This window comes from Lactuca saligna, chromosome 2 (assembly GCF_052625555.1).
Source record: "Lactuca saligna cultivar CGN05327 chromosome 2, ASM5262555v1, whole genome shotgun sequence".
Classification (NCBI taxonomy): Eukaryota; Viridiplantae; Streptophyta; class Magnoliopsida; order Asterales; family Asteraceae; genus Lactuca; species Lactuca saligna.
In genome coordinates, this window is record NC_136418.1 from 1,383,143 (window position 1) to 1,410,715 (window position 27,573).

Consider the following 27,573-nt stretch of genomic DNA (forward strand, 5'->3'; position numbering starts at 1 on the left):
TGATTGATTAGACCTGGTGTGTTTGGTATTCCAACCCGAGGGTTGATTGGGGCAAACATGCAAGAGAATGCGAAGGTATACCATCCTTGGGATGACTGGACCCATTATAGGCGTACCTGGTATCCAGCCCAAGGCTAATTAGGCCAGGTACGAATGGTTATGTGATATAGTTGGTTGATTCATGGGAGTTACTAGAAGCTGAAGGATGCGTCATTTTGTCAGCGTGAAAAGGGAATTGATTCAGGAAGGGGACAGGATGAGTTCCAATATTGTGAGTTATTTAGGTTATCGCCAGTTTGGAAAGGGAAGGAAAGTTTAGCAATGTGAGAGGACCCAGTGAATTATTATGGTATATAACTTTCACAACTCACGAAAGTGTGTTCAAGACAGGAAGGTGACAGTATCATCGGGTGATACTTGGTTTATGTGTGTTGTCATTAAGTAGAAAAGGTTGATGGTCGGTTTGGAGTATTGGAAGGATACTGCACGAGAAGAAATTGATTTAAAGGGGGTACAATACTACCGTCTAGAAGGACCTGAGTTGATAAAGAAATCGGAGTCTGCAGTGCAGGGGTGTTATCCAAAATCGTGTGATGCAATAGGCTTCGAGGACGAAGCCTAATTTAAGTGGGGGAGAGTTATAACATCCCAAACTTCAGAAATATGATTTAAGGGCTTAAAGTCTAAATTGAGAAAGCTACTCGACGAGTAGGTGCGATTACTCGTCGAGTCGGAGCGGATTCTGGTCACAAGTTAAGTGACCAACTCGCCGACTCGGCAGGTGGACTCGACGAGTTGGTGCTAGGAAGAGAAAACCCTAATCTTAGGATTTGCATCCTATTTAAAGGACCTTAAGTCCTCACCTCAGCCTCTTTGATACCCCCCCCCCCCCACTTGAGAGTCAGAAAACCCTAAAATCGTGTGTGGGCCTTTGGAGTGAGCTTGGAAGCTTTGGAAGGAGATTCTAGCAAAGAAGGCTTGTAGATCAAGTGTATAGCATCAAGGGACTCGTATAGATCCAGAATCTACTTCAGTTTCAGCACATTTTTTGAGGTAACAAGTTGTTACCTTGATCCTTTCCCTCTAGATCAACTTATGGGTGAATTTGGGGCCATTTAAGTATGTTCAAAGATCCATTTTGGGTTATGGGTCTAGATATGAGGTTGCAATTTCAGATCTAGACTTGCCTTGGTCTAGGAAATCATAAAGCATCAGCCCTTGGTTTGGTTGTGAAGCATTTTTGCCTTAAACCCTAGACCTAGCTTGTTTTGGGCTAATAGCACCTTGTACTCATGAAAAGTTGGCAGTTTTACGTGAGAGTCATGCCCTAGGAGGATGGATCTACAATATGGAGCCTCTGCATGGATCAAAAAGTGACTGTATGGATGAAGGACTGAAGAGACTCGGCGAGTAGCATGGGTTGACTCGGTGAGTCATATGATGATGGGTAGGGACTCGGCGAGTCAGATGAAGATTACCATGGACTCAGCGAGTTCTAGCGTAGAACCACCAACCTCTTCTGGTTAAGACGCGGATCAGTGAGTTGAGTGGTGACTCAGTGATTTGGACAGGATAGGACTCGGAGATTGATGGACTCGACCGGTCATGGGGTGACTCGGCGAGTCGAGTCGTGATATGAGAGTCTTCTGAGTTTAAGAACTCGGTGATTCAATGGGTTGACTCGGCGAGTAAGGTCAATCAGGAAGGTTGACTTTGGCCAGAACTTTCACTTTAACCCATTTGACCTTCATGGGTATTATGGTAATTTGGATATTTATGTCAATGGATCATTGATGGTTATATGTGTTGGAGTCTGGGGCAGTGCTTCGTGATTGTGCTTTCGTGGTTCAGTTCGGCAGTTTCAAGGTGAGTTATCCTCACTATACCCAAGGGTCTAAGGCACCAAGGTCGGCCCTTTGATTGTTATTTGAGATAGTTATTGTTGTGCTATGTGAGTTGTTATTTTAGTAAAAAGGAGGATTGTGCATTAGTATTGATTGTTTAGGTTGGAATCCTGGTAGATTGGATGTGGCTATGCTTAGTGACCTATAGTTGGTCTGACTGTCTAAATGTTGGAAGGGGATTACATGTTATATGTGCACATGTTTGAGCAGTAGTAGAGGGTATTCCATCCCGGTAGGATGATAAGGCCCTAGTATGTTGTTTCTGTAGAATGTTATGTGATTGCCTGATAGGTGCACATGTTTGTTAGTGTGTGGGCATTCCAACGCGATGGTTGTGGGCCAGGAGTATTCCATCCCGGTCGGATGATTGGACTCATAATAGGTAGGGCATTCCAACCTGATGGTTGTGGGCCAGGAGTATTCCATTCCGGTGGGATGATTGGACTCATAGTAGGTTGGCATTCCAACCCGATGGTTGAGGGCCTGGGGTATTCCATCCTGGGGGATGATTGCACCCATAGTAGTTGTTGTTGTATGTGTAGGTGTTCGGGCATTCCATTCTGATGGTTGTGGGCCGAGAGTATTCCATCCTGGTAGGATGATTGCACTCATAGTATATTGGCATTCCAACCCGAAGGTTAAGGGCCAAGGGTATTCCAACCCGATGGTTGTGGGCCGAGAGTATTCCATCCTGGTAGGATGATTGGACTCATAGTATGTTGGCATTCCAACCCGAAGGTTGAGGGTCAGGGGTATTCCAACAGGATGGTTGATTGGGACCTTAATATGTTGTTCATTGTTGTATGTGTATGGTTATGTGTGTATGGGTATTTGGGCTGAACTCACTAAGCTTTCGGGCTTACAGTTTTAGTTTATTGTTTCGGGTACATCGGGAGATTATGGCAAGGCAAAGGCGTGATCGTACCGCTCCTCATATTTCAAGATTTTTTGATTTGGTTTTGGGGATACTCTGATGTTTAAACTATTTTGAAAACAAATTGTAATAACTTAATGGTTTTTGAATGGATTAAAATGTTTTAAAATTAGCGTAAATTTTATGTGTGTTACAAACAACCCAAAAACAGTAATAAAAATTTTTCATTTTAAAAACCATTAAATTCACACATCAGGTATCATAAAGTCAACCACAAAATATGATGCCAGCAAAACATCATAGTACAGATGAAAACAAGTGTAGAATCATGAAGGGGCGATATGTCATTACAGCGGGTCTTTCTCTATCGTACCGAAAGTATCTGAAACCATAAACATAAACTGTAAGCATAAAGATTAGTGAGGTTCCCAAAGTATCACATACCAAACATACAACTTGGTCTAGCCCTAGGGTATGATCCAATCCAACATATAATTATAGGCCAAACCATAGGGTTTCCTTCAACCCATCATATACTAATAGGCCCAGACATAGGGTTTATTTCAACCCAATTCATATAATAATGGGCCTAGCTCTAGGGTATCTTTCAACCCAATCATAAAAACCTGCAAAAGTCACAAATACAGTTAGTATCCTACATACACAATTTAGTGGGCGGATGCATGTGCCATTGACCTACAAGCACAGTGAGAAGACTCACCTAGCGTAGAAGAATGTTAAATCCCACTCCGTCTATGTCAATACTAGAATGAAACTAATCATATAACCCTAATTAAGAATTAAGGAAAATACTCCAGCTCCACTAGTCCAAATATCAGTCTAATTCTTAATTGGGCAAAATACCATTTTGCTTTCCCAAGTCCAGCCCTCACAGTTGACTAAAAGCCCAAAAAGTCAAAAGGTAAACCTTAGTTGACTTACGCAAGGCATACCAAGATCTACGCATGGCATAGATCACCATGCCAATTGACTGGCTCAGAAGAGTGTAACACTCCAAAATCAAAGAAATTTAAATTTTTCAAAATCAACCATTAACCAATATTGTTTACAAAAAGAGTCATTATTTCAAAAGCATTAATTCAAGCACAGATTATTCCCAAGTCCCATTGACATAAAACAGAAAGTTGTGCACGATCATGTCTTTTCTTTCCCACGATCCTCTAAAGTACCTGAGACCATAAACTAAAATTTTAAACCAAAGCTTAGTGAGTTCCCCCAATTTATCAACACACACATACATATAACAGCATATACTGGGTCCACAGTTTAAAAAAATATTGGATTACGCCTGATCCCACAGTATGAGTATGGTTGACCAACTGAGCCCTCAGCTCATATCTGGATTGCTCCCGAGTCCACAGTATAAATCTGGCATGCCAATTGGACCCTCAACTCATATATGAATTGCTCACGAGCCCACAGTATGAGTCTGGCATGCCAATCGGGCCCTCAGCTCATATCTGGATCACTCCCTGGTTTGTTGGCTACTGCACAAAGTAGTAACGAATGTGTGTAGGCTACCACTGTAGTAACGAATAACTCCTTTATATTCAACTCACTTCCTTTCACCTACATGAAGACGCTAGAGTGAATACCCAATCATGTGTCCAATATTAGAGTTTTCCAACTCTAGGTTTCTCACATAGAAATAATATCTAGTCTTAGTGTTCCACACTTAACCCATTAAGGGATTATTCCATTAAGCTTATCTCACTAACAGGTTAATCATACAATGTGGTCGGTTATAATTCATAACTCGAAACCATCGGTCCAAAACACGAGTGTTGTGTAACGCCCGTGTTTCTAGGCTAGGCATCAATGATGATGTAACAATCAAGATTAACCTTTGTAACCCGTCTTGAAATAATAAAGATATATTATTTGAGTATTATGTGTTTTGTGCTTAATTGTGTGACTTAAATGAATTAAGGATAAAATAAAGCGTCAAAATGAAATGTTAGATAAACTTGATATCTATGAAGGATGTGGTAGTGGTCGTGACGAGGTTTCCGAATATATAAAGAATGCTGAAATCCGAGTTATAATGAAGAAGTTATGACCTGTCGAAGTTTCGCGATAGAACCGACACGACGCTGAATGACGTAAAATATGAATTTAAGATAGAGTGATATCTAGCCTTAGTGGTCTAAAAGAAAGTCGTATAATATGTTAAACCGAGAGCGTATGTAAAAGAACATCTAAATTTGACTTCGTATGAGGAAGCTATGATTTTTCGAAGTTTCGACTTAGCAATATGCAACCCAAATCTCGAGATAGAGATCGAGTGATATTCAGCCGAAACAATCTAAACGAGAATCGAAGATCTCGTCGATAGTAGTCCAACGGTAAATGGACAGATGAAAATGGACGTCAGATGAAGAAGATATGATTTTCTAACGGAGTTTTCCTGTCCCGACCTACTAAAATAATATAATAAAAGTTAAAGTCAAAATTACCCAATGAAGTCTAAAAGAGAGTTGTAGAGCATAATTTCACCTACGCGTGGATATAAAGAACGTCAAAAACAGAGCTCGTATGCGAAAGATATGAATTTCTGAAGTTCAGAACACAAAAATCAAGGTTGTGTCAGAACTCACGATGTGAGCACAGTGGTCACGACATGAGCACAGACTTGACGCCTTCCAGAGCAAGTGGACGAGTGGTGAATGCAGTGACCTACAGGGGTAACAACATGAGCATTAGAAACTCACGACATGAGTGCAGAAATCTCACCCTATAAATAGAAATCAAGGGTCAGCCGATTTTGGTTACTCCTCCCTTACTCTCCCCCTATGTATTACATTTTTGCATGCAACTCATACCCCAAACCCCCGGTATCACTCCTGAGACCCGAAGCGAGTCCCGAAGCCTGAATTCCCTGAGAAGAAAAGAGTTTTCGAGACGAAGCTCTGCTTGCGAGAAGCCCGGTGTGTGAAGATCTTCCAGATTTACCGAAGAATACTACTCTTAGAGCCGTAGTGTTGTCCGATCATCTTCTGATCAAGTGAGTGTATTTTCCTTTTCTTCTAACACATAGATATGAAGTATCTACTTTAGAATATGTGTTACGTATGTATAAATATACGTGTATATATATCTTATCTGTTTATTTAGAATGAGTATCTTATCAGTTTTTAAGTTGCATATGAATGCATATGTACATTGTTATCTACAAAAATGTTGGGTAGAAATTGGGTATATAGTTGATGTGTGATAAACTAATGAGAGGCCTTGATGTGATTGTGATTTAGTCATTCATCAGAATATAGATGAACACCACAGACTCCTTCTAGATTGTCCTGTGGAACGCTGGCAGGCTAATAACATGTAGGTGTTGGTGAACTTGGGTGTTCATTTGCTATATTCTATCCCCCTCACTACTAGAAAACAACCCTTTAATGACGCGCAAACAATGACACTCGCTAATAGAGGACGCGCATTTGTGCGTGCCCAAAAAAAGTAATGTTAGTTTTTCAAAATTTGAAGGATAGAGGACATGCATTTCTGTGTGACCTAAAATTAGTGTCAGAAAAAGAAAAAAAAGGAAATGCGGAGGGTGTCTTTCATAAAATGTGTGTCGTCTAAGTGTGTTGCTTTATAATTTTTTAAAGAAACACGTGTTTTTTTAAGGCGTGGTTTCACCTGCCTATTGTATCCCAAAAATAACCCCCCCCCCCCCCCTCTTCCAATTACCAAGAAAAGCCCTAGGGCCTTCGTGTTCATAGCAACATCGCACCACCACCCAACCTCCGTTCTCGCACCGCCTGGTGTCTCCTACCATCTTCTCCAACCATTCTTTCCTGTCGGACTACACCGATAACAAAATCCCCCATCATGATATGCTAATGTTTGTATTTCTGTCAATTGAGATCAAATCATTCATGTCACGAGTGCTCATGCTTCACGTTCGTATGATAAAACCCTAACCGTAAAAACCATCATTCTCTAGGTCGAGAGCAATGATTCCATCAAGAATGTCAAATACATGATCCATTTTACTCTTTCTCCTCTATTCTTACCTCTAATTTTGATTTTGAAACTTCTCATCTTCTCCTCTATAAAACCCTAACCATAAAAATCATACGGGTTTCAATTGTGATTTCCTCCTCCATACTCGATCCCTACATCTACTCTCTACACATCTCATGTAGGATTCGTTCTTTCTCCTTCTATTTCTTTGTTTTCTCAGGTACAACATCATTATCCCCTACTTTTCTACTTGAGCATCCCATTATGATACTTTTCTACTTGATACAATCATCGGCGATTCAAAACCATCAAACCTTCAGCATCTATCATATTCGGGGAATTCATCCCAATCCATTAACCCATTTCATTTTTCATTAAAAAAACCCTAATTGGATTGGCAAGTTCATGAACCAGATGTAGCACATCCTAAACTGGGGATTTAACTAAACCCGATAGAGCCATTGACGAAATCTTTGGATTCAATCAACAAGGACTCTCTGTAATCGCGTAGCTTTCTTCAAAAGGGATCGCACCAGATGCTTGCTCTCTTTATCTCTCCGGGAACGGTGGTGGTGGTGGAATTCTAGTTCTAGGTCAGATAATCGAGCCAACCATGGTGTATACTCCATTAATCCAGTCAAAGTAAGTTATCTTTCGCTTATCTCTTATCACAAAACATTAACAATGCTTCAATGATTTTAAGACCCCAAGACTATCTTCTTCAACAGAACTCGGTGGTACAGGTACTGTTGTTTCCATTTATACCCTTGTCCTTGGAAATTATATTTTGTATATTTACTTCTCCTTTTGATTTCAGGATCTTCTGATTTTGGCTTGCAGTCATGATGTTTCCATTTGTACCCTTGTCCTTGGGGAGTATCCTTATATTCTTATACTCATTTCTCATCTTCTATATTTATAATTTTCTTAACTTTTCTATCTTTCTGAAGTTATATTTAGTCGATTGGATCCAAGAGAAAAACTCGTTATATGTTGTCAAAAAGCAATGATTTTTGCTGAAACACAGGTATAATTCTTTTAACACACACATATATACATACATACATTTATGCTTTTTGATAATATTATTCCTGAGCAGGTTAGATGTATAATTACAGCTGATGAGGTGTTTCTTATGACAGGCAATTTAAAATCAAGTTCCAAAGTATGTTGTCACCGTTTCTTGTAAATTATATCTTTATGAAATCAAATGGCACATAACATATATGATATATGATTTGGCATTTGGCAGAGAATGTGAGGAAGACTACAATTTGTGAGCTTAAACTCGATGAAGCAAATGTTAAGCACTTTAAGGAAGCTATTGACAATAATTATTGGTTTGAGTTTTTCATGGGTACACCTTCTAGTCTTTTCTTCTTTCTTTTGTACTTGAATCACACTTTTCTTCTCCGACACTCTTATTTCTCCCACATTTTCTTTGCGATTTCAATTTCTTTAGTCTTTGCTGCATTGGAACATAAATTCAGATGATCTTCCATTATGGGGTATGCATCTACCAAACCCTTTTTGTATCTTCACTTTATTTTATAACTAGTATTTTAATCCCATTTTTATTTAGTTATCGTGGAACTATTGTTGGCCCTATAGGATTTTTTGGTGAGCTACATTCTAATAGGAACATTGATAACAAGAATATGATATTCACACATAAGAATATCACTCTACAATACAACAAAGACCAGGTCTCCCATTTTTAATCATATATGAACTTTTACACTATAAAAGGTTCTCATAGTCACACCATTTTAATATTTTTACATCATGATTTCTTATTATTGTAGATCATCCATGTCAACCTCACTCAAGAGAACCCAAAACCCTTAGATGTTGGGAAAACCCTAGACATGACTTACTCAGTCAAATGGATAGAAACCAACATCACATTTGCACGCCGGTTTGATGTTTACCTGGATTACCACTTTTTTGAGCATCAAGTGAACACTATAAGTCTATAACTCATGTTTTAAGTTCCACTCATGGGGGTATAACTATCTTTTTGCATCATTGCAGATTCATTGGTTTTCCATATTCAATTCATTCATGACGGTTATCTTCTTGACTGGATTGGTTTCCATGATTCTGATACGAACTCTTAGAAATGACTATGCAAAGTATGCTCGGGAAGATGATGATCTGGAGAGTCTGGTAATGTCTAATAATGAATTTGGTAAGTTATTGCAATGAAGTTGTATACCGGCTATTGAAGTGTTTAGTTTTCAGGAAAGATATGTAAGTGACGAATCTGGTTGGAAGCTTGTGCATGGAGATGTTTTCAGGCCACCTCGCAATTTGGTTTTGTTGTCAGCAGTTGTTGGAACTGGTGCTCAGTTGGACCTATTGATTCTTCGTGTTATCTTGTTTGCAATTGATGCAACATTATATATTGGGTACGTTATTCTTATGCATCACATGATATGACATAACAGGTTATGATGCGTTTCACTTTGAATTGGGATTGATGTCTTAATGGGATAAAAATTGAAATTGGTTGCCCCTTTTGATACACTCTTGATCCCTTGGCTATGCAAAAGACATGAATACACTCTTCATCATCACTGTTGCAAAATGGCCCTACAAACTTTATTTCAGAAAGTGTTAAATGCTAGAAATACATTTATTTCATCATCCCTTGGCTTGTAATCAGATTTCCACACTTGAATACATTTATTTCAGAAAGTGCTAAATGCTAGAAATAGAACCAAACTTTCATTTATGTCTATTATGACATAGTACTATGAAATTCTATCCAATTATAGGTCATTCAAATACATAACCTTTTTCCCTTATACAAATGGATAGATAGATTTCTCAAATAAGAAAAAATTTAAAGCACAATGCTATAACTATTTAGATCTTTTAAAGTATAATGCTTAATAAGAGCACAATGTTACAAGCACTTTCACTCGTACTATTACAGCATTGTGTTGTTTTAAAAATCTAGCCGGTTATAGCAATATCATTTTTATTCAAAGTAATTTTCACTACTATAATCAGATAGATCTTTCAAAGCATAATAATGTCGGCCATAACAAGAAAAAAGAAATCGAACTTCAAAGCTATAACTAGATAGATATTTCAAAGTACAAGGCCTTAATAAGAAAAGAAATATAAGTGCAGTTCTGTAATAGAAACAAATAGAAGTAAAATGTTGCACTACACAGATAAATGAAAGTACAATGCTATTACTTGTTTTTTTTCATTTTAGAAAGAAAGACCTGCTTGCCTTAACCCTGATAAAGTGTGGTGATGATGATGAAAATTGTCATGTTGTAAGTGTAAATTTTTTTTTGTTATCAGGAGAGGAGAAATTATGACAACATTTATAGTTTGTTATGCTCTCAAACCAGCTTCTACTTTGGATACACAACCATGTTCTGTCTCGGTTTAGGAATCCTTTGTGGTGAGCAGTTAAAACTTATAACTTACGACTTGATGTATTTATCTATCAAGTGTTACTGAATCTTGGTTGATGATATTTACAGGAGTCGTTGGGTATTTGAGGTCAAATCTGTTTGTGAGACGGATCTACCGAAATATCAAGTGCGATTGATTGATTGATGGAAGGAAAGATTCCCCGGTTTTGTAGTTTAATGTGTGGATACCAAATCAAGGGTCTAAATGGGGATTGATTATATATATGTAAGTTATACTTTGAGCAGAATTAGTTTCCATAGGAAGGAAAGGAATGTAGAAAAATGCAATGCTATTGTTTTCTTATTATCAACAGAAAGGGGATGAGGGTGGGGGTGGGGGTAGCATGGTTGAGTTGAAGATTGTTGAACAAGTTGTTATATACATGTTCTAATGTATTCTTCTTATTCATAGGCGATTTCAAAAAGTAAACACTCTTAAATCTGTTTTTATTTTTATTTCTTTTATGATCATCAGTTATAAGCCTCAAAATTAGACATTATCTTCCTTGTTTTAGGGATATTTATGTGATTTTATCTTAATTATTATTTTCACTTGATGGCTCTATGGTTCAATATAAGTCTGAATTATCTAATGACTTCTGTTATGTAACAGAAAGAAGAGAAGACCTTGAGAGTAAGATAAGCATGACAGATTATCTAATGACATCTGTTATGAAATAGAAAGAAATGATGGTTGACAACTTCAATAGAGGTATTAAATTTCTTAATTTTCCTTAGTTTGACTGCAGTATCTACTTTTCTATATGTCTTTCTGTGATAGCAAATTCCTAACTTTGTTGTTCATTAGATGTCAAAATGGTGTAAGAGAAAGAGAATGTGCAGCTTAAAAGGATTAACACTGAGTATGAAAAAAACAAATTACAGCTGGAAGACCATGAAAAGAAACTGAGAACACGTGAGGTGATAAACGAACGTGCGAATAAAAAGCTTGACACTGAGAAGAAAATGGTACTAAGATTCGCTGTTGGCAATTTTGGAGCAGAAGAAGGCAAGTGATAGAATGTTGAAGTTGGCCGGAAAGCACAAGGTTTGTTAGTAGCTTTTTATTTTCCTTTTTTCAGATGAGCATATGTTTGGATAATGTTTCTGGTTTATTTTAGTAAATAAGTTATGAATACTTGTAAAGAAAGAAAAAGAGAAACTTCACCAGAAGATTATTGAGCTTCAAAAGAAGCTTGATGATAAGCAACAATTGGAGCTAGAGATCAAACAAATGGAAGGAACCATGGAAGTAATGAAGCACATGACTCATGAAGATGTTGAAGCAAAGAAGAATTTTGAGTCGATAAAAGAAGATATGAAAGAAAAAGAAGAGGAACTTGAGGATTTGGAAGAGCTTAATCAATCATTGGTAATTAAAGAAAGACTAATCAATGATGAGTTACAGGATGCTCGCAAAGAGTTGATTCTGTGAGCTTCTTTTCTTCTAACTTTATAATCAATCATGTTTATTGATTTATAACAAAATAATGTAATTTACCATTTTGTTATCCCACCTGATGTTTGGTTTGTATAAAACAAGATTTGAAGGAAATATGTGGTTATGGTAGAAGCTTTGGAGGAAACGCGACTCAAGCAAAACCAAACACACAGAGAGTTGTTGGCACATAGTAAGCTAGATAATGCAACTGTATATAAATTTTGCTTCTCTTGAGTCCATTTTTGTCATTACATTACTCACTATTGGAATAATTATTTGTATTTGGAATATTAGTGAAATAAATTATCTTTGTTATTTATGGTATTTTATTTTGTATTATGAGATTTTTAATGTGTTATTTAATTTGAAAATTACTAAATCTATCAAAATATATAATTTTTAAAACAATTAAATTTATGACATGCAAAAATGTATGTCGTCTTTCTTTATGATTAGGGCTTTAATGATACGCAATGCGAGTCGTAAATGTGTGTCGTAAGGTTACGAAACGCAAATGCCTGTCATCTTCTTTTATGACATGACCTTCCTTGACACGCATTGTGTGTTGTAAACGCGCGTTGTAAATGGTTGTCATAATTACGCGTCGTAAATAGAAGACACGCAAAAGTGTGTCGTCTCTCGTTATGACAGGGCATTTCTTGACATGCATTTGCGCGTCGTCTGAGCGTTTTACGACACGCATTGCGTGTCGTAAAATGCTGTTTTTCTAGTAGTGCCTCATGGTTGCCTTAGGACATTTACTGCTGAGGAAACCCCTTTGCAGTATTGTCCGTCCCGATGGAAATCCTAGATTAGGTCCCTTGTGATAGTTTTTGTTTTAGGGACGTAAAGTGAGGATAACGGGAATGGGTAATCAGGTTATTATTGGTTGGTGAAATTAAATATAATTATTTATTGTGGGTTGAAAACCCTATATGCTCACCGGGCTCCCAAGCCTGACACACTCAATTTATTTGTATTACAGGTAGTGGTGTGAGGGCATAAGATGGAAGAATCATCAAGTTATTTTGTTTATAAGCATGTACATGTATATAACTGTTGTATGGCTTGTAATATGTCATTTATGCTTTTTGGTCTGTATCGGAACATGACATCCCGAGTTTTGATATATATGAAAATACATTTCTTTAAGAAATGCTTTGATAAACTTTATTTTATCATGTATTGTTTTAGGGACAAATTCCTCAAATCTTTTAAATCAAAGGATTACTCTGAAATTATTTTAAAATCATAAATTAAACCGGTCTTTTCTGGTCGTGATTTTGGGGATGTCACAGTTGATATCAAAGCATTAGTTTAAGCGAACTAGGAATTTGTAGGATTTCTAGACTTAAACTTATAGTGCTAAGTGAAGTTTGTGAGATGTGTTCTGTATTTTAGACACAAGCACTAGTTTATTTTAGGAAAAATTGCCTAAAATGCTTTTATGCGCTAAATGTTATATGGTTGCCATATATGATGTTATTTGTTCGGATCTACGGTTTATTACCAACCGGATCTGGAAAACTTAAGTCTTTAGGATTCTAAGCGTAGGATTACGGTATTAGAATTAGCATGTAATCGTTTGGAGTAATAAGGATGATATGAATATCTATCATGAATGAGGATCTAATTTCACCTTATTCAGTGTATAGATTAAAAATGGTGAGAACGAGGAGTGGAGTTGGAAATGATGATGGAAACAGGAATCAAGTACCTGTGATAGAACAAGTAGTTGTTGTAGCAGCAGCAGCCGAGCCAATTACTATGGATGGTGTGCAAGTGATGATTCAAACTATGTTGGATCGCAAAATAGAAGAAACGAGGCGTCTGCTTCGACAAAATCGTGAAGAACTGTCAATTCACATGGAAGAGACTGAAGTTAATGGAGGGCAGTCTGAAGGAGAGAACTTTAGTGGGATAATTGGTCAAGATAACCCACCGATAGTTCGATAGAACGACTAAGATGGAGGAAATAATGGACTGGGATGCAAGTACAAGGACTTTTTGACTTGCAAACCATCGACCTTCACTGGAAAGGAGGACCCGATCAGAGTGATGGATTGGATCTCCGAAATGGAGTTAGCCTTCATGACTTGTGGCTGCAGAGGCAAGTTGCAGACCATGTTCGCAGTGCGTCAATTCAGGGGTGGAGTCGTTCGCTGGTGGAACACTCTCGTTAAGACCCTAAGCCCTAATGAACCACTGCAATTGACATGGGCAGAGTTCTTGGTGCAGTTCAAGCGTAAGTTCTGCTCGACCCAAAATCTATTATAGTTGGAGAACAAGTTTCTGATATTGACAAAGGGCAGCATGTCAGTTGATGATTACACAAACGCCTTCACAGACAAGATGGAGTTTTCTTTGTGCATCATCCCAGATGAGTAGACAAAAGTGGACCGGTACGCAAAAGGACTCCCATGGGAGTACAAGGTGCTAGTACGTTAGGCATATACTCTAGAGGCAACTATATGGGCTGCCAAGTTTGTTGAGAACATGATCAAGGGGAGAACCGCCAACAAAGTTGAAGTTGGTGAAAAGAGAAAGTTTGAAGGAACTTCAGGTTCCAGTAAGAAAAACAAATTTTCGAAGTCTGATTCGACAAAGTTTAGAGGAGGAAAAGGAGGCGAAGCAAAATGGTGTGAAAAGTACAAGAAGAAGCACTCGGGGAAATGTAGTGAGGATGTGACCTGCTACAAGTGTGGGAAGATGGGGCATTACACCAATGAATGTCCTTCTAACAAGAGAGTGTGTTTTGGATGTAACAAAGAGTGGCACATTTTGAAAGACTGTCCGAGAAAGAAAGTGGCAGCAAAACCCAATATTCCCCCAAAAAAAGCCGAAGGAGAGAGCATTCCAGATGACACTGGAAGCTGCGAAAGATGAATCTGATGTCGCTTCAGGTACCTTTCTTGTAAACAATTTTCCTGCCCAAATTTTGTTTGATTCTGGAGCCAATTACTCCTTTATATCGCATGAATTTGGTAGAAAACTAGCTTTGCCTGTTGATAGACTAGATAATGCTTTATTAGTCGAAGTTGCTAGTGGCAAGTTTATACCTATTAGCCATCACATGAGAAACATCTTCATTGATTTAAATGGGAATAAGTTCCACAAGGAATTATTGCCCTATCGAACTTAACGGTTTCGATATCGTGCTTGGAATGGATTGGCTTAGCGCCAATGATGCCAAGATATTGTACAAGAAGAAGATAATCAAAGTAAACCCATATGGGAAAGAGTCATTTATGGTGTATGGAGATAAACGCAGGGTAAATTCTGGAATCATTTCATTGATGAAAGCCAGAAAGTGTTTGGCCAAAGGATGTACATCATATCTAGCATTCGTAATTGATGCTAAGAATAAGAAGAAGGGGGTGCACAACATTCCGGTGGCGTGTGATTATCCGGAAGTGTTTCCCGAAGATCTTCCTGGATTACCGCCTGATCGGCAAGTAGAATTCCGTATTGACTTGTTACTCGGAACGACGCCAATTGCAAAAGCACCTTATCGATTAGAACCAATGGAGATGAAGGAGCTTATGATGCAACTACAAGAGTTATTGGACAAAGGTTTCATTAGACCTAGTTCATCGCCCTGGGGAGCTCCGGTGTTATTTGTAAAGAAGAAAGACGGGAGCATGAGAATGTGCATCGATTATAGAGAGCTGAATAAGGCAACAATAAAGAATAGATATTTGTTGCCAAGGATTGATGACCTGTTCAATCAGCTATAAGGCTCAAGTTATTTTTCAAAGATCGATCTGAGGTCAGGATATCATCAGTTGAAGGTGAAAGAGCAGGATATAGAGAAGACTGCATTCAGAACATGATATGGACATTATGAGTTTTTGGTTATGTCGTTTGGACTAACCAATGCTCTATAATCCTTCATGGATTTAATGAACAAAGTTTGTAATTCATTCCTTGATAAATCTGTGATAGTGTTCATAGATGACATTCTGATTTATTCGAAGAGCTAAGAAGAGCATGATAAACACTTGCGAGAAGTGTTGGCAGTCTTGAAGAAGGAGAAGTTGTATGCTAAGTTCCCCAAATGTGATTTTTGGATTAGAGAAGTCTAATTCTTGGGTCACGTAGTCAACCAAGAAGGTATAATGGTTGATCCAGCAAAGATTGAGGCTGTGATAAAGTGGGAGCAACTGAAAAGTCCCACGGAGATCCGAAGCTTTTTGGGATTAGCCGGATATTACCGAAGGTTTATCCAAGGCTTTTCTTCGATCGCTACTCCATTAACTGTTGGATTAGTGTCTAAGCCCGTAACCATATTTGGTAAGTACTTGACCCGGTTGTGCGTGGTCCTTTTGGGATGCCTTCACCAAAGCAACTTAACTGGAGAAATAAATAGAGAAAGAGGTTATTATGATTTATTAATATGTTATAAGAATAATATATTAAAGGAGAAATCATATTTGTTTAATTAATATTGGTCAATAATTAATTAGCAATTAATTTTGTGATCAAGTGTAATTAATTAAACTAGAGGGGCTGAATTGTAATTATGTACTAGTTGCAAAATAGGGCAATAGTTATCCTAGTAGTAGGATGGACAAATTCAAGGGATAGAATATCCTTGAAATCGTCCAAAGGTCCAAGAGATAAGGGTTATCAAGGCTTATCTTATGATTGCTTGGTGGGCAAGCAACTAGATAAGGATAAGGACTGAAACCCTAATCTCTACCCTATATAAAGACCCCTAAGGCATAAGAAATCGTCCACTTGATCCCTAGGGTATCTAGATCCGATTTCTACCTCCTCCCTTCTCTCTCTATAGCCTCTCCAATTTCTTGTGGTGTTTGTGAGCCATTAGAAGCACTACACTTGTGGTGCTTTCTTTCAAGACTTAGGGTTTGAAGATTTACGTTGTTATTGTAATATAACAACAAGAGGTATATGATCTAATCTTATATGTGAATTTCGAAAATAGTAGGCTACATTAGGGTTTTATTCATGTGTTCATAATGTTGTGTATCTAATAGTGAAAACATAGATCCAAATCTAGGGTTGCATGCACACATAGGATTGTTTGTATAAAACCCATCAGTGGTATCAAAGCCTTTGGTTAACTTGTTTTCAATTAGTACTATATAATTGTATGAACTTGACAAATTAGGTTTTATATCCAATAAACCCTAGGAGGCAAGAAATTTCGAGATTAGGGTTTCCTAACCCTAATTTGCGAAAATTATTAAAAGGTTTTTTGAATCCTTTCCTTTAATCCAAGATTTCGAAATCTAGGGTTTGCAAACCCTAAGATTTCGAGATTAGCCTCCTTCCCCAAGATAAGATCCTAAATTTTAGGGATTTGGATAATCCCATATCTTGTAATTATCTTTTAATAGTTAATTATGGTAATTAAAGATTTTGAATTATCCCCTCCCATTATTTTCGAAATTTAGAGGGATAAAAAGGAATAAGATAAGTTAATTGTTTAAATGGTAATTATCCTTTAAGATCTAATATTTTGAAAGGTTTCAAAATTTGTCCTCAATTTTTGGAATTTAAAATTTAATTAAAATGTATTAATTTTGAAATATTAAATTCTAAAACCCTAGTGCTTTGAAAAGTTCAAATTACTCCCTTATGGATTTTATTAAGTTAATTAAGAGTTTAGTTAAAAGAGAGAATTAATAAATCCATAATAATATAGTTTAAGATTAATTAAATTAAACATCTAATTTATTAATAGATTAAACCACCTAGTATTTTAAAAGTATAAAATACACCCTTATACTATATAGAATTAAAAGTTTAATATTATATATGTATAAGTAAATGTCAGTCTTACCGTTAATAAGCCTCATTCACGAAGCTAATCTATAAGGGGTGTTGAAGGAAAAGTCCGTTAATAAACTTCTTCATCCGACGTGCGTTTTTGTCTGTCTTTTTACCATTGCATTACTATCGATGAGATCTTCGATTCTCGTTTAGATTGTTTTGGCTAGAAATCACTCGATCTAAATATTGAGTTTTGGGCTACATATTACTAATCTGAAACTTCGAAAAATCATAACTTCCTCACACGATATCAGATTTAGACGTTCTTTTTATGCATGCTCTCGGTTTAACGTATTCTTTGACTTTTGTTTAAATCACTAAGGCTAAAAAGCGTTCTATCATAAATTCATTTTTTACGGCATACAGCGTCGTGTCGGTTCTGTCGTGAAACTTCGACATGTCATAACTTCTTCGCTATAACTCGGATTTCGGTATTCTTTACGTCTCCGGAATCCTTGTTTCAACCACTACAACTTCATTTTTAGATATCAAGTTTATCTAATATTTATTTTTGATGCTTATTTTTATCCTTAATGATAATAATTAAGTTTAAAGCACATAATTCATTTATTACTTCAAAACGAGTTCCAATGGTTGACCTAGACTATTATATTATCATTAATGCTTAGCCCCGAAACACGGGCGTTACAATGTGGCCAAGAAAGTTCACGGATCACTTTTGTGCACCACGATTTGGCAAGCATGAGGCCACGACGTGGCGACCATCTGAAGGCAAACCCTAATTTTTTTGGGCCTTAGACCTTATTTAAAGGAAGTGATGGCTAAGGTTTCCTCCACCCTCGGCCTCCATCGCCTCTAAATGACCATTTGGCTAGCCCTTTTGAAGCATTTGAACTCATTTTGCAAGAATTTGGTGGTTTTGAAGGAAAAACAAAAAGAAGTTTTGGTGCTTAGTTTCTCCAAGAAATCCCCCATCATCCTTGTGTGCAGCTTATGGACTTTTTATAAGTCCTCAAACTCTCACCTTTTTGTTGTATGCTTCTTGGATCTAGATTTTATGTCATATTTTGCCTTATTTGTAAAGATGGAATGAGTAGAAGAGATAATGTTTGCAACTTTATGATCGATTTCTCTAAGTCCTAAGAATGTTATATCTCATAGATCTAGGATATGGTGGTGGTTTGGGGACTTTGCATGAATTTTAGGTCATATTTCATCTTTTGACCTAGATTTGGGAAAGGACATGCATGTCCATAAAGTTTGCATTTTTATGGATCATTAGGGTCCCTAAAACCCTTCTAGAGGTTTTGGTATGGAGACTTTATGGATTAAGTGCTTATTGAGTGACTTCATGGCTTAAGTGTCATTAATACATAAAGTTGGAAACTTTATCCATCAAGACCTTGGAAAAGGATCAGATATGAGCTTTGGAGCTCATGAAATGCATAGAAACAGTTTAATCCATTAAGTTGTTGAGTCGCGATTCCCACGACATTGCATCTAGTCGTCACGACGTGGTAACTGAGGGTCAGGTCGACTATTTTGTCTTATTCTACCATAACGTGGCCAATAGAAGGCCATGTGGTGGCAATGCTCCGTGGGTGACTTGGACAGTTGACCTTGACCGTTGACTTGTTAACTTGGGTTGACTTTTGGCGAATTGCTAGTTATAGAGTATAGACTAAGGTTGGACACTGTTTGATTCGATAGGTGTGTTGTAACACGACTATGTGGCATTAAGTTGTGTTTTAGCTGACTTCATGAGACAGGTGGGTCGTCTTACTATACTGTGTAGGATGTTAGGTGTCTTTGTGACTCTTGTATTGGTATATTGGACTAGGCTCATTTTTGTATTGGGTTTGTCCCATTTGTATGTTGGGTTGGGCCCATTTGTATGTTGGGATAGGCTAGTTGTATGATATGTGGTATTTTGGGGAACTCATTAAGCATTGTACTTACGTTTTATGGTTTAACATTTTCAGGTACTTACAGCTCTAAAGGGAAGAGACCGACTTAATTGCATAACATTCCCCTACGATTTTCCACAAAGATGACTATTCTTTTAGTCTGATATTGAGATATATTTTATCATGATTGGTTTTTGGAACACTTGATGTATGAATTGGATGATCTAAAAATGAAAAATTTTATCAATATTTTTGAAACGTTATAATAATTTTAATGGAAAACAGTTAGATATCCATGAATATATGAATATGTATGAAGTGTATGTGTATATAACCATGTATTTGTAAATGGAAGTTGTGATTAATAGGACACTCAATACTATTAATTCATGATTGCCTAAATCAATTATTAATAATGACAGGTGAGATATCACTTGAAATTAGGTTGTAAACCATAATAGTAGTGAAATGCTTTCAACAATCATTATTGATTTTTTTTGTTATAAGAGCATTGGGTGTGGGCAACAAGGTGCAACACCAAGTTGTGCCACCTCACATGCCACATAAGCAAATGGTGTTATAACACCAAGTGAGGAAATAGGCAACAAGATGTAACACCAACTTTTTGAAAATAAATATTTTTTTTTGTATTTTTTTTACTATTTCGTTTTTTCTTTTTGCGTTTTTTTAATAACTAATATATTTTTTTTATAAAACATATAATTTAAAAAAAAAACAAAAAAAAACATAATATTTAAAATCTAAAATCCGATTACAATTAAAAAAACATAATTTTAAACCTAAATTAATAACTAAAATACCATTGAAATCACTACTAAATACCACACACAAATCCTAATTAACCTAAATATTCTTTTATTAATAAATTATGTTCGTCGAATTTCGCTTTTATTTCCGCCGCATCTTTTGCTCTCGTCTCCACCTCCTCCGCATGTCTTGCAGCGCGTCTCGCTTTATCGCGTTCGGGCGGTCGTCGTGGTGGGGATATTTCTTGGATATCATCCGGGATCTCATCGTCATCGGCGTTTAGGTCGATGTTAGTCCGTGCGTTCGACACGTCGACCGAGCTAGAATTGCGAGATCTTTTGGATTGAACCTCCGACGATGTAGGCGTTTTATTCCACTTTGGATCCGCTCGCAACAATTCCCATGATTTTTCAAAGTCGAAAACATAACCCATTTCGACCCGATATTGTTCCTTAGCAGCTTTGAACAAATCAAAGTCGTTGGTTCCACTTTGTTGTTGTGCCGCAATCCGGTTGTAAATACCGTTGAATTTGTTGCACCGCTTAGTTATCATACCCCATTTGCTGCTCAACATGTCGTTGTTGCGATACAGATTTTTCTTTAAAATAGTGTGAAACTTGTCGAGCACCGCCCTCCAATAAGCTCCTTTTTTCATTCCATTTCCATGAAGTTCGTATTTTGAAGTAGCACACCAAGCCGCCGTCAAAACATATTCCTCCTCCGGTGTCCACCATTGTGGAACGTCTGTATTTTCAGATTTCACCGCTATTGATTTCCCTTTTGATTTTCCTTTCCCTTTCCCTTTCCTACTACTTCCCGCTTCCACTTGAACTGTTGGTTGTGTTGTAGGCGACGGTTGATTGATTGTTTGTTGCATCGAACCAAAAGTAGAGAAAAGATTTTGTTGTAAATTTGGGTTTTGACCAAATTGATTTTGTTGAACGTAAGGTGAGTTGAGAAATTGCCGTGGCGGCGAAGCGGTATTGAAAGCGGCACCTTGGTATGGTATTTGTGGTGAACCTTGAGAAGATAAAAGGTTGAAATAATTTTTATACCCCGCAAATCGTAGAGGCGAGGTTGTCTTTGGGTTTGATGATGGAGGGGGGGGGGGGGGTATTTGGGTTTTGCTCCATTTTTTTATTAACAAAGTGTAGAAAATATAGAAAGGATTTTAAAAAGATATCTAAAGTTTAAATTAAAAAGAGTGTGTGTATATATATATATATATATATATATATATATATATATATATATATATATATATATATATATATATATATATATATATATATATATATATATATATATATATATATAAAGATAAAAAAAAAAAAAAAAGTTTTTTTTTAATTGAATTTCGACCGTTTTGAAACGGTCAAAAAAAACACGGTAAAATGCTTCGCGTTTCAATTCATCATGACGCCCACGAGATGTCCTCGACGAGATGCAACGAGATAGGGGGTGTTCCCCCGTTATAACGCCGTCGTCGGGTGCCACGTCACCACGTTGAATCTCGTTGATGGCCCATACCGACTACTCTAAACTATTTCTATTAGTTAACATTTTTAAAAAGCCGATTATAAAAATTAAATAATATATTATCTTAAATTGTCTCATCTTTTATATAATTATTCTAATGATTTTTCAATTTTTAATTCTATCATTTTTTTATGAAATAACATTTGATATTAATAGTTTAAGAGTAAATTACTGAAATCGTCCCTATGGTTTGGTCAAAATTTCACGTTTGGTCCCTAACTTTTTATTTACACTCGGATCGTCCTTGTGGTTTGATTTTGTTGCGTTTTTCGTCTCTGTGGTTTGATTTTGTTGCGTTTTTCGTCCCTATAGGGACCAAACATGCAACTTTTACCAAACCATAAGGACGAAAAACGCAACAAAATCAAACCACAGGAACGATCCGAATGCAAAAAAAAAAGTTAGGGACCAAACGTGCAATTTTGACCAAACCACAGGGAGGATTTCAGTAATTTACTCATAGTTTAATAAATAAAAACACCGCTAATACTATGTTATGATCATGTTTTTTAATCTTTCGTATATGTATTATTTTGAAATTTTTTAAAAATTAGTTTTTTATTATATAAGTTTATATAAAATATATTCATATTTATTTTGAATTTTGAATTAAATAGATTAAGTGATAAAAAATAAAAAGTAATTAATAATATAATGTAACAAAAATGGTTATGAAATATTTGATCTAGACGAAATATATATAATTAAAAAATTAGAAATTATTAAACCGAACAACTTCAACCATAAAACACTAAATTTGTGATTGTTTAACACTAAAATGGTGTTTGCATTCCAACCAAACATTAAAATTATAGTTTTTAGAGACCATATAGTATGATTTTCATATTTGGTGTGTGAATCTGTCCAAACATTAAAATGGTATTTTTCAAAGATTGATTGGAATGAAAACTAAGATTTTATTGGCCTCTATAACTATGTTATTGATATCTATAATTGTGTTTTAATGGTTGGTTGAAGTTGGTGTAAATGATAAGTGAACACAGCTCCATTCTAACCTAATAAATGAAAATGATTTTTGCCACATATCATGTTTTCCATTCATTTGCCACATGTAATTTTGTGGGTTTTTTTGAATAAAATTAATTCCACATGTCAATTTGTGGTGTTTTTGTAATAAATAATTAATTAATGTAATTAATGTATTTATTTGATTAATATTCTATATTTCCAAAAATGAAGAATATATATATGCTATATTTCCCTTATTTTCCTAATATGTTATCAAAATTTATTCTACCAATCTCAAATTCACACTAATCTTATATCCTTTCCAAAATAATACAATATTTCTTATATGATATTTCAACTTACCATATAATTAATCAAGCATATTATTTCAATTTCACATCACATACTACTTACTTTTCCTATAAGGAAATATGATTTGAATTATTCAATGGACTTAAGTTATTGTATCAAAACATTAACTATTAAAATAAAGGTTAAAAAGTAACATACTAATATTTTGTTTCCTATTAGTCTAAATGTTTTTTTTTTTTTTTTTTTACAAAGATAGGTGCAAAAGTGATTAGTCACCAAAATGGTCAATACTTCTTATACGGACGTAATATATATTGTTGAAATGTTAGTATTACAATGAATATTTTGTGAAGTAATTTCCTCTAAACATATCTCTTTTCCAAAACAGAATGTGAATGAATCAAAATGAACTTGTGTTGGAGATTATTTATGTTCTATATGAATTTCATCCAATATTACTGAAAAAAGTATAAAACTACCTCTTAAACCCTCATAACTATTTTTTTATTTTTCTAATATCTTGATATTTAATATTTTATTAATCAACCCGTGTAATACACGGGTCTTACACCTAGTAAATAAAATAAAATAAAATAAATAAATAAAAAATATAAATAAAAAAATAATAAATAAAAAAAAAAAAAAACTTTTTTTCATGTACTAAAACTTTTGGAAAAAAAAAAAATCGAGTCATCGATGTCAAAATGGATTTGTGGTGGTCAATAAAATAGGCTCCTTGTCTTTATCTTCGGCTATAATTTCAAATTTTGAAAACATATCTCAGAGCCCAACCTAACCGTTGAAAACCTAGGGTTTGCAATTTCAAATTTCTCAACCATGGCGGACATTGTCGATCCCAGAAACATGGTTATGGATCCAGAGACGGAGTTCCTAGCTTCTAAACAAGAGACTGGTAACGAATGGGAACTCTTCAAAGAGAACGTCAGACCATTGAAGAGAGGACGCAACGTAAAACTCCTCAATGATTCCCTCAAATCCAATTCGGATCTTCAAGTCAGAAACTCTCTCATTGACACTCGAAGGTCGCAATCTTTCTTTGTTATTTAGTATTTCATATTGTATTTACATGAGCAGAGTATAAGATCGAAGAAACTCCAGTTGATTCCTTCCTTTGAAAACGAAACTGGTATAAGATAACTAACTGAACGAACGAAAAGAAATACACATCCGGATTAAATTGGAGAAAAAAAAAACTTCATTCGTTTTGCCTTCAACTATTTATTGATTGTCGTATTATTGTTTTTAACTTCTATCAGAAAGCTGATTAAAGCCATTGATGAGTATGAAGGTGAAGATCCTCTACAACCATGGATTGAGTAAGTTCTGATAAATCTGGACACATTTACACTTGCATCTTTTGTTGTTGTGATGTGGAATTTGCCTAATTAAGTCCGAAATGAGTATTATAACCTTTCAATTACGTTGTATAGTTGTATCAAGTGGGTACAAGACGCTTTTCCTCCAGGTGGAGACTGCTCAGGATTGGTGGTTATCCTTGAACAATGTGTGCGAACCTTTTGGCATGAAGAACAATATAAGAACGATCTTCGTTATCTTAAAGTGTGGTTGGAGTATGTAAGTTCTTATCACTATCACTGTAAAACGCTCAGGATTGGAGGTTATCCTTAAATCATGACATTTGTTTGGTTTAATAACTAAGCTGCTATGCATTTGCAGGCTGGATATTGTGATGATGCCGAAGTTGTTTATAGTTTCCTTGATACAAATAAAATTGGGGAGATACATTCCATCTTTTACATATCATATGCTACCCACATGGAGTCAAAGAATAAGATCAAAACTGCAAATGACATATACGAGTGTGGGATTGCAAGGTATGCCTGTTATCTTTACACATTCCATCTTATCATATCTTTGTTTCTTTCTTCATATATCTTACTTTACTACAGGAATGCTCAACCGATTGAGAAGCTAAAGTCAGCTTACAAGAAGTTTTTCGTTCGTTCAATGAGTAGACCAAAAGCCATTGAAGTATGTTCTTTAATTCTTTCTTTTTTGTTGAAGTGTGATATGATAAAATGTTTGTATTGATGTTAAAATCCAAAATCGTTAGGAGGAATCAACGGACACTCGTCAACCTACCAGAAGCTTTGGAACCATCTTGGCTCGAGCAGACAGTGGTGAGAATTTCTTAATGAGTATATGCGAAAAAATCTTTTTCTTTCTATTACTAATATACTAATTTTTTGTAAACTGCTAGGAAATCGGCCTCTGGAAAGTTCCGAAATAGCTAGAAAAAGACAAAAACAACAAGAAGGGTGAGCAAATGATATAACATGTTTTGGTTATTATTTCAAACCAGTTAGCATATGAATTGTGATAAAAAAATAAAAATCTTTTTGATAGGGCTGCTGCATCATTCAAGGTTTATAAAGAGACAACGGGTAGGAGCTGCTCAATGCAGCAGCAGTCGGAATCATCAAAGCCGGAGTTGAGAAACTGGAATACTCTTGGCGGAAGAGCTGATAGAAATAAAGAGAATAATGCGATTCCTGCCAAGTGGACATCACATAATGTATTATTAATTTATTATTCTCTTTATTTCAATTGTCATATTTCCTTCAAATTGAATTATATTTCTTTCAAATTTCAGATTCCACAGAGACCTGTTGCTAGAACTGCTGCCCCTGCCCTTCCTTGTATTGAAGTTTTTGTGGATGAAGAATGCTTAGGGTCAGTAATTGTTAATTATTTGCTCTTTATCCTATTGTTACTTATTAATCAATTATTAAAGAATTACCAAAAATCACTCTTTTATGGTGTATATATTTTGAAATTTGAACGAAAAGACAAGTAAGATAAGATGCTGTGACAAGTTATTAGTTTTTTGATAAATATATATATCATAAATCATTTTCATTTTGTCTTTTTATCGATTTTCAGACCTCAAAATGTGAGAAATGAAGGTGGAGGCTCTTCTGCACTGCTGCAGCTAAGGGATAAGGATGGTAAAGACCTCAAAAAGTAAGTAATGCAAATTGACATTAATAACCCTCAAAACAGATATCAATTTCACTTTGTGATTTATCGAATACTTGTTTTGTTATGTTAAAACAGGGAAACAGAGATATTGAGGGAAAACCCGTTATGCCATTTTCCCCCAAGCAGTATGAGATGATGATTTGTCGGATTATAATATATGAAGTGTTGTTGTTTGAAAATCGTAGACTTTCTGTCTATGAAGCTTGATTACTGTTGGTTTAATCATGGAAAAAAGAGTTGTAATGTGGGGTTTCATATTGTAAAAGGTTTGTTAAGACATTGCTCAATCATTTGTTGAGATAGTGTACGTTTATGCTTATCTCATTTTTAAATCATTTCTTCTCTCCTTTATAAGTTTGCTTTATGATGAGAGATTAATATGGTCTCATTTGACTATAAAGTTAGAATATAAGACTCTTTAAGCATTTTATGTAAAATTTAGTAAATAAAAATGTAATAAATTTTTATCTAAAAATTATCTTTTAATGTAATATATGACAAATTTAACAAATAAGGTTAATTGCAAAAATAATGAAACATTTTGTTATTATTTTAGATATTTATAAACGTTTGAATAAAGTGATAAAAGATGCTAAAACGTAAATTAAATGGTTAAACTATATACGGTATGAATTGATAAATTGATATGAGTGCGATTTTCAATATTTGAGAGCATCGCGCCTAGACCAACATATGTTGTTTTTGGAACATCACACTATCCTTAAGTATCACCTCATGATGTCATTATTTCCGGTTGATGGAATATGTCAAGTTTGTCGTAAGACATGTTTAGATTCTTTTTCGGAGAATGCAATAGATTGTACAGAGCTCCACGTTTTAAGTGTCATGACATGATTAAGGACTTCCTTTTTGATGTATTTTGGTGTGGTGGTGTTTCCGCTAATAAAGAAGTACTTGTGAACTTCGTGATTGACGCTTTCGAGGAAAGATCTAACATGTTTCATACCTTGTAAGCTTGAAGAATGTGTGTTTCATTGTAGGACAAACTGATTTAAATATGTTTTGTATAAAGTAGCAAAACACGAGAAAGTATGTATAGATAATCAACACGTATTTATACTATTTGCCTTCGATACTTTTGGTTCTCCTAACAATGAAAACGATGAAGTTCTTCAATCAAGTCTAGAATTCATATACGGTAACGTTACAACAAAAAAAACCCATGTACAAATTTACTAAAAAAAGTTTTGCAATCTAAATAAATAAATAAATAACATTACCCTATTTTGTAATTGTAGCGGGTTTTCAGAAGCAATGTTTTCAAAATCGGTTTTTTAGTTAAATCGGTATGGTGACCGGTTTAAACCAGTTCGGTTGTCAGTTAGTTTCTATAATTTACATCTTATTTTGTATTTTCCTACACACAAAGTCATTCATAAGTTATAAATTATAAATACAAATAAATATAAATTGAAGATTAATCTAAATACATTAAAAACACATAAATGTAAGTTCTACATCAATCCACGTACATCAAAAATAAAATAAAGTATAATACAGAAACAAAATATAGTTTTAGATGAATATAAACATATTAAAAAACTTTATAACATTTATCATGTGTTTTTATTCAAAGAAATCTATAATTCATTTTCATATGTTTTTATTTAATTTAACCGTTTAAACC

The 27,573-nt window shown here is 35.4% G+C and overlaps 1 protein-coding gene across 1 annotated transcript; it reads left to right on the forward strand.

Annotated features, from left to right (window-relative positions):
* Nucleotides 1-23,654: 23,654 nt before the first annotated feature.
* Nucleotides 23,655-26,260, forward strand: BUBR1 (BUB1-related (BUB1: budding uninhibited by benzymidazol 1)). The gene is made up of 11 exons (XM_078977487.1): nt 23,655-23,944; nt 24,179-24,238; nt 24,353-24,497; nt 24,600-24,757; nt 24,833-24,914; nt 24,997-25,063; nt 25,144-25,201; nt 25,290-25,458; nt 25,537-25,616; nt 25,827-25,907; nt 26,001-26,260. The coding sequence occupies exons 1-11, from the start codon at nt 23,739-23,741 to the stop codon at nt 26,059-26,061; spliced, it is 1,167 nt and encodes a 388-aa protein (XP_078833613.1). The 5' UTR covers nt 23,655-23,738; the 3' UTR covers nt 26,062-26,260.
* The last annotated feature ends 1,313 nt before the right edge of the window (nt 26,261-27,573 follow it).